This window comes from Poromitra crassiceps (assembly GCF_964638095.1).
Source record: "Poromitra crassiceps genome assembly, chromosome: 7".
Taxonomy (NCBI): Eukaryota; Metazoa; Chordata; class Actinopteri; order Beryciformes; family Melamphaidae; genus Poromitra; species Poromitra crassiceps.
In genome coordinates this window covers 31,044,657-31,053,260 of record NC_139628.1, presented here as the reverse complement: position 1 = coordinate 31,053,260, position 8,604 = coordinate 31,044,657, and the positions used below count along the sequence as shown (strand labels likewise).

The window sequence follows — 8,604 nt, the reverse complement described above, 5'->3', positions numbered from 1 at the left end:
TGCTACCCGCAGCGTCCTGCACACTGGCCCATCCCCTGTGTGGTTAGGGCAGATCCTAGCTTCCTCTTGGAGCTCTCTCTCTCTTCCTTCTCTCTTTTCGCAGTATGTACACCCTCTCTCTGCACAGGGTCGTCTTGACAGGGCGTCTGCGTTGACGTGGCGCGCCCCTGCCCTGTGTTCTATCGTGAAGTTGTAGTCTGCCATTTTCTCTAACCAGCGGCACACTTGTCCCTCCGGCTCTCTGAAGGACCATAGCCACTGCAGCGCCGAGTGGTCGGTCCGTATGGTGAACCGTGGCTGTCCCAGGAGGTAATATCTAAAGTGTCTTAGTGCTTCTACTACGGCGAGGAGCTCCCGGCGGGTGACGCAGTAGTTACGTTCTGCTTTATCGAAAGTCTTGCTATAGTACGCCACCACCCGCTCCCCGTCCGGCCCCGCCTGGGACAGCACGGCTCCCATACCCCCATTGCTGGCATCAGTGTCTAGTAGGAACGGCAGGGCGGGGTCTGGTGCTCTAAGCACTGGAGACTCGGTCAGTGCTTTCTTGAGGGCTTTGAATGCTAGGTGGCATTCTGTCGTCCAGTGGAAGTCTGCGTTCTTCTCTTTTAACCTGAACAGCGGTTCCGCTATTTTAGAAAACCCGTTCACGAATTTCCTGTAGTATGCGGCTAGCCCTACGAAGCTCTCGAGTTCGCCTTTGTTTCTGGGGGTGGGCCACTCCATGACCGCCTGAGTCTTCTCTTCTAGGGTGCGAATGCCCCCCGCGCCGATGCCATGCCCTAAGAACTCCACCCTCCTCTTCAGGAAGTGGCACTTGTCTGGGTGTAACTTTAGACCCGCCTCTGCTATCTTCTGCAGGACTTTTCGTAACGCCCCCACTGCGGCCTGGAACGTGCCCCCGTGTGTCAAGATGTCATCTAAATACACGACGCATTCGGATCGGGGAATGTCTCCCAGCAACTTCTCCATTAACCTCTCGAACGTTGCTGGTGCGTTGCACAGCCCGAAGCTGAGTACTCGAAACTGCCACAGCCCCTTCTCTGTGCGGAAGGCGGTCTTTTGCTTGGCATCGTCGCGGAGGGGCACCTGCCAGTACCCGCTACGGAGGTCTAGGGATGAGAACCAGGATGACTCTCCCGCGGCGTCTAACAGTTCCTCTATGATGGGCATCGGGTATGCGTCTTTTTTTGTTACTTTGTTCAGCCCGCTATAGTCTACACAAAATCGCATTTTGGTGCTATTTTTCTTTTTCACCAGCACTACCCCCGACGCCCACGGGCTGTCTGATGGCTCGATGATCCCCGCCCGCAGCATGTTCTCTACAGCTTCGTTCGCTATCTCTCTCCTCGCCGCTGGGATCCGACGGGGATATGACCTGACGGGTCGCGCCCCCTCCGTGTCTATTTCGTGTTCCACCAGGTGGGTACATCCTAGCTCATCATCTGACATGGCGAAAATGTCTTTATATTCCTCTAGTACCCTCCACAGTTCATCGCTCTGCTGGGTCTCTAACCCTTCGCTTTGGCGTTTGTGCAATCCCCTGAGCATCTCTAACCTCTCTCTCTCCCCCTCTGCCTGTTGCGCTGGCTGAGGGCAAGTGTTTGGAGGTGGGCTAGGGGTGGGGCTTTGTGGAGGGGCTTGGTCTGCTGGGTGGGGCTCATGCACTACGGTGACGCGATATACAGTGATATTATTTACATTAGCTCTCTCCTCTGGAACGGTGGGAGGGTGGCCCATCTGGACTACTGGCCCCCCTGCAAATGTCAATGTGCTTTTTCCTAGGTCTACTGTGCATTTGTTTAGCGTCAAGTAGTCTTCCCCTAGGATGCAGGGTCCCGTCATTTCTACCACCCACACCGGAAAGTCCACTGTCTGTTCTCCCACTGTTATCATTACGTGCCCCCTCCCCCTCATTGGCATCAACTCACCGGATACTGTTCTTAGTAGTTGTGCTGCTGGCTGCTCCAGGCGCGTCCCCTCGGGCATCATGTTGACGTTCACCAGCGTTGCCGTACACCCCGTGTCCACCAGGGCGGCGCAGTATCTCCCCTGTATGTAGACTGGAACATGGCAGCCGTTCATCGCGCGCGGCCCGCTCTGCATGCTGACAGCTCCGGCGATGTCGTCTACTTCGGGGCCCGGCGGAGCCCCACCTCTCCGTTGCTGTCGGTGGGCCCCCTCCTGCGATGATGTGGCTACGGGGACTGTGGCATCGTAGACCCGTCTCGCCCCATCTGGACGGGCCCTGTGCCGTTTCCCTGGTTCCACGCTCTCCGGCGGCAGTCTGCTTCCCGATGTCCGGGGCGTCCGCATCCCCAGCAGATCATGTTCCCTCTGGCCCAGCTGTTGTTCCGCTGAGTGGGCTGTCGAGCGGGGTTGGGCTGCAGGGTCGCTCTGCGGAGCAGTTGTTCTGTCAGCTGTTGTACTGACTCGGACAGTTCTTTCACCCTGTCGCCCTGCTCTCTCACCGTGTTGCTTTGCTCTGCCCAGGCCGTCTTCCACGCTGGTTCTTCTTGTAACTGGCTCTCCGCGGCCATTCTGACCACTGGGGCGGCCTCCGTTATGCTGCTGCTCTTGTCCCAGCCTTCTACTGTCTCTATCTCCAGTGCCAGCCCCAGCGCTGCTCCCAATGTTTTCGGGTGTCCCAGCGTTACTTTCTGGCTTAGGCTCCGTGGCTCGATGGCCTGGACAAAGTAGCTTAGGGCTAGTCCATCCAGCGTCTCCGTCGGTAGCTGGCTGTATGCGCGCCGGCTGAGAGTCTCAATGTCCGTTGCCAGTGCACGTAGTGACTCACCCTGTCGTCTGCGTCTGTTACACAGTTCTGCGGCTACGATGGCCTGCTCCTCGCATCTGCCGAAACGTCTCTGCAGGACCCCCATCACCACATCCCAGTCCTTTGTATCAGCTATTGCCGACACGCACGCTGTAGCTTCGCCCTCGAGGGCCATGACGAGGTAGCTGGCTCTCTCCTTTCTCGTCCAGCCATTCCAATCTGCAGCCTCTGTAAACTGCTTGCAGTACGCCTCCCATTCGACTTTACCGTTGAATTTTGGCGGGGTGATTTCCTTTCTTCCCCGCCGCTCGCCGTCTTTTGCCGCCTCGACCCGTGTCCCGTCTTTGTCCTCGGGCCGTAGGCTGGCTCCGCTGGTCTGTGTCAACCCGCTCGATCTTCACTCTCACCGGTCCCGGTTCTTCCGCTCCTTCTCCCGCCTCGCTAGCTTGCCTGCTAGCTCCCTTGGGCTGCGGGTTAGCTTCCGTGGCTACGGTGCTAGCTCTGTCTGGCTCGGATTTTATTTTCACCAACCCCAGGCTTTCTGTTGTTTTTCTTTCTTGGATCCCTGTGGTAGCAGCTGCGTCTACCCAGATATCATCCTCCTCGGCCGGCTGGTAGTCTGCCCCGGCTCTCGCCTCTCCCGCCTCTCGGTTGAGCCGCTTGCGCTCTTTCTTCAGGAACTTGTTAACCATTTCGCTAATCTGGAGGCAATATTCACCGTTTAAACTTCTGACGCCAGTGTAACGTATCCGTTATCTCATGAGGCAGAGGCTTCTTGATGGTACAAGGGTATTTATTCACAGTTAGTTATATTACAACTCTCAGCGGTTGTCACGCTCAAAGCTAGCAGCTTTCCCTCCAAGTAGTCTGTGTGGACTGACGCGCATGCTCAGTTCACTCCAGAAGTATCCCCCCAGCATAGTGTTCCCCCAATACAACACTCCCACACATCAGTTCCTATCTGCAGTCGAGACACTACCAATGCTCACCCCTGTATGTGTACTGCTGATTCGCTACAGTATGTAAGGAGACTTTACACAAACTGGGGACCTAGGGAACCTAATAACAAGAGGGGCAAGCAGTTCTGTGCTGTTATCATGGCAAGAAGGTGGAGTGATTGGAGTTGCAATCTCCCTTTTGTCTGCTACCATGATGACACAAATGCCCATGGCGAGTCCCATAAATAGAACCTACATTTTCTTATTTCAAGTACACGTTTTAAGTATGTTTCATACTTAGTTTGAGTTCCCCTTCCAGCATGATTAAAATGTATTTTATTTCACATAATTGCCATCCATGCACATTTATATTATGTCATTTTCAACTTTTTTCCTTTTTTATTTCTTTCCTTTGAACTTTGTTTGATCATATTTGTATGTGCAAATGAACTAAACAAATACATGCATTATTTCAGGTTTGCCAGCTGGTAGATATATCTATGTCAGCGAACCAAAGACCTGGACCGAAGCTCAGCGCTACTGCAGGCAGCACCACACAGACCTGGCCAGTGTGAGGAACCAGACTGAGAACCAGGAGATCCAAACAGTGGTACCAGGGGGCCTTACGGTTAGGATCGGTCTGTTCAGAGATTCCTGGAGGTGGTGGTCAGGAGGGAGCGACTCCTCATTCAGATACTGGCAGAATGGACAACCAGGAAATGAAGCTTCCCAAGAGAACTGTGCTGTCAGTAAGATTGGCAAAGGGGGCAAGTGGGGGGACAGGAGGTGTGAGGACAAATATGATTTCATTTGTAACATGGGTGAGTTATTCCTATAATCAAAATAAGCTTTATTTTGTGCTGTACCGGGAGCCAGTGCAGTGAGGCTAGGATGGGGGTGATATGGCATGACTTTTGTCATAAAAAGGATCAAATGCAGGCATCTTTTGAGTTTAGAAGAAGAACTGAGAAGTTCCAGTATTACTTGGTACTGGGTCATTTCTGTTGATTCCTTAAAAGATATGAGTACCAATACCCAGACATTATACCTCTAACAGTTCATCCCTTTATCTAGGTAAGAATGTTGCTAGAGGTGGAAAAGTAACTCAGTCTTCACCATATGGGAGTGCTGAAAGGGCCATTGATGGGAATCGTGCTAGCCATTGGAATCAGGGCTCCTGCACTCACACTCAAAACGATCTTAAACCATGGTGGAGATTGGACCTTCTGGACTCTTATAAAGTCAACTATGTCACCATCACCAACAGAAAAGACTGCTGTCATGAAAGAATCAATGGAGCTGAGATTCGCATCGGAAATTCCCTCAAAGATAATGGAAACACCAATCCCAGGTATCTATTTTCATTAATGTTGTGCTGGGTTTGTACTGTCATCCTCAGGGTGTCAATTACGAACTGATACGATGTCTTCACGATTGCCACGCAGAATTGTACGCTTATTTTATTTACTCTGTAACAATCATTGGTACCTCACAAGCACAAGACTCTATGGGTGTATTCACACCTATCTCGTTTGGAGCAGTTGTTTCCGAAACAGAGAGCGTTTTCCCCCTTGGTGCGGTTCGTTTGGGGGAGTGTGAACACAGTAATCGCACTTGGATGCGGGACAAAACAAGCGGACCGAGATCGCCAAGAAAGGGTGGTCTCGGTCCGCTTTAAACAAACTCTGGTGCGGTTCGTTTGTGGTGAGAACGTGATCCGACCTTGATCCGCCACAACTGCAGGAAAAAGTGCGCATTTTTGGATAAACCAGCTGCCGTAGTCAGCTGTGCTGTGCGCAATGGCCTGAAGAACGAGCATTTTTATCGTTTAAAAACAACATCTTCATTCAGATCGTGTTTTGGCGACTTGTGACTTGCATGGATAAACCTTGGGGGATTTTTGGATCATCACATCAGCAGTTTGAACTCAATCAACTTACCTCTGGTCTCCATTCAATAAATGAAAACAAGTTGTGGTAATCAGAGCCAGCCTTCTTTGTGATAAGATTGTCTGGTTCAATCAGACAATCAAGACTGATTGCATGTCTTCCTCGAAATGTCCGGAGGCTATTATTAAATTATTTATTAATATTTTATTCCTGACAGGACAGGTGTTCATATACGTAGTCTATGTCTCGGCTAATCCTCTGAAGTCTCCGTGATAGTAATAGCAGAAGTTGCGAGGGCCTTTGATCTTCTATCTCCAAATTCCCGATAGCCTAAATAGGCTAAATAAATATATAGGCTTACATAGGCTACATAGCCTACATGAATAAATAAATAAATAAATAACTTTCTCTCTCTCTCTCCCGATCCCTCCCTTCCTCTTTCTTTCTTTCTCTCTCTCTCTCCTCGCACGGCGAACGCCCGACATAGCCTACAATGTAGTTCTAACAAAACGCATTCTTATAATCATATAGGAAAATCTCTGGGAATTATTTTTTCCATCCCGAGAGGCTATACCGGAGTGTCTCCTTGCCAATCCAGGAGGCTTAGCAATACTATTTGGACCGTTTGATTTGTGGCTATGTGAACACAAACGAACCAAGGCACAAATGCAACAATTGTATAAATTAAGTAGGCTACCTGAATCGGAACGGAACGAGCTACAGGTGTGTAAATACACCCTATGTTATATTTATGAAGTTACTGTGTTATTTTCAACCGAAATATGTTTCTCTTCTCCTCTCCGTCAGATGTGCTCTGATCTCCTCTATCCCAGCTGGCACCTCCAAAACCTTCAAGTGTAATGGGATGACGGGCCGTTACGTCAATATTGTGATTCCAGGCAGGAAGGACTCCCTGACACTATGTGAAGTGGAGGTTTATGGGGAAGACATTGTTCCAACTGGTGAGTTGGACTCCCTAAGGTATCCTAAAGGTTACCATTACTCGATAGTCACATAAACTGAAATCAAAAAGTATGCTCCTGACCAGACACCAAGGCCCAATCCCAATTCTTTTCTTAACCCTCAATCTTAACCCTCAAGCTCAACCCTCAATCTTAGTAGCCCTCAAAACTAAGTGTTAAGGGCTATCTTGCGACTTTAAAATGGGACAGCCCTTAAAGGCAGATACGTCTTCAGACTGTGGGGGGCAGCAATACGCCAAAGCTCTGTCCAGTATATACTTTTTACTGTTTGATACATGTTCAGTTTTAAGTGCCTTTTTTAAAACATATTTTGTCAAGTTTTTCACTTTTGTCTAATAAATCTTTTTCATAAAATCTATTACTGTTTTTTTCCCCTATATCATGATTATGTTTCAACTACCTACATGGGGAAATATGATTACATTATAAATTATATACTCACAATCTGAACTCTTTACTATTTTATTTAATAGTTTATAAAAAGTTATTACAATTGTTACCAAAAGAAATGCCATGAACAATACATAAACGGAGAGGTAGTGCAGATCAGTGCAAAACAATGGAGAACAATAAAAAAATTTTGAGGTAGTGCAGATCAGCGCAAAACAACCGAGAACATTAAAAAGAAATTTAGAGGTACCGTAGTTCAGAACAGTGGAAAACAGCAGAGAACAGCAGCTAAAGTGACATTATAGTTTGTCAACTATTTTTTCAGAAAAGGCCGAGGATGCGCTCCGTCTTCGCCTCGCTCTCCTCGTGGCGCCTCTGCTCCCTCTCACTCTCCTTCTTCAAAAAATCCACTACGGGATTTTTCTTCATTTTTTTCTTTGGTGAAGGGGTTGGGGGACTGGCGGAGGTAGTGGTTGAGGGACCGTTGGTTGAGGTGGCGGGACCATCATCGCAGGTGGACGGACCATCTGCAGCGGTAGTTGATGAGGTGGAGGGACCACCAACACACATCGCCTGAAAAAAATAACCAGGTGACATGGTCAGGAGTCACATACAGTATATATTACAAAAAAACATGAAATGTCTGAAATGTGATTGTTGCTCGAAACTGACCTCTAGAATAGCCGTAGGGTCCCCTTCTGGGGTGAAGGACGCCACCAGCAGAGGAGGGTCGATTGATGGCCTCCCACCCAGAACCTCATGCATGTCTTGGAAATACTTCCAGGTGGATGCAGTCTCCTCCCCTCCGTCCGCTTCAGTTCCTGACACACACACACACACACACACACACACACACACACACACACACATACACAAACACAGTATTACTAATACTGTCAGGAACTAAAAATACATTATAAGGAATAAGGATGGGTGTTTCACATTACCTTGTATCTAGTTTTGAGGTTTTCCCACTTTTTCCCTGCTTGTTGGGGTGTCACAATTCCCTCCAAGCCATCTAATAGACCCGTTTACAAAACAGAATGCTTGGTCACTAGGGCAACAGTTGCCGGTGTGATCGAGAATTATGTTATGAATATGAACAGTTCACAGCCCAAATTACTCACTCCCATAGTTTCTTTGGAGCCTGCTTGCTTTTGAGGAACTTATCTTCATTGCTGGCCCTGAAATGAATCAGGGCCCGTGTTTTATCTGGTGGCCCTGAAATGGAACAGGGATAACAGTAATTAGTTTATTTTATTTTTGTGGGTTACCTGTCAGATATAGGTTTTATTTTCATGCAATTATCACAATGAATACTGTCACCACAACATCCAGCAGAGCCAGTGTGACCGTGTTATCTGGTGACTTTCAACCACGTTAACGTTTCACTCTTTGGGTTAGAAATTGATATTCAACCAAATAACCTGGGACACAACTACCGAAGTAACTTATTCAGCTGGACGTTAAACCGAAACACCAGCTTTAACCTGCAGCTACAGGAGATGACACCGTCCGCCGGTCATCTTACAAAAATGTCGGCGCACACATTCCACCTAATGCTATATTGATAAAACGTAACAACATTACCACTGAGAAATGGTAACGTGGTTCGTAACGTTAACTGAACG

General features: G+C 48.7%; 1 protein-coding gene across 1 annotated transcript in view; it reads left to right on the top strand.

The window, feature by feature from the left end:
* LOC310779530 (C-type lectin domain family 10 member A-like) overlaps positions 1-3,827 on the top strand; it is a gene marked incomplete at both ends in the record, with an annotated part of 7,960 nt that extends 4,133 nt beyond the window's left edge. Inside the window, one exon of the mRNA XM_083640056.1 lies at positions 3,793-3,827. Coding sequence (XP_083496182.1) covers positions 3,793-3,827 — 35 coding nt within the window. The remainder of the gene's footprint in view (positions 1-3,792) is intronic.
* Between the last annotated feature and the right edge of the window lie 4,777 nt (positions 3,828-8,604).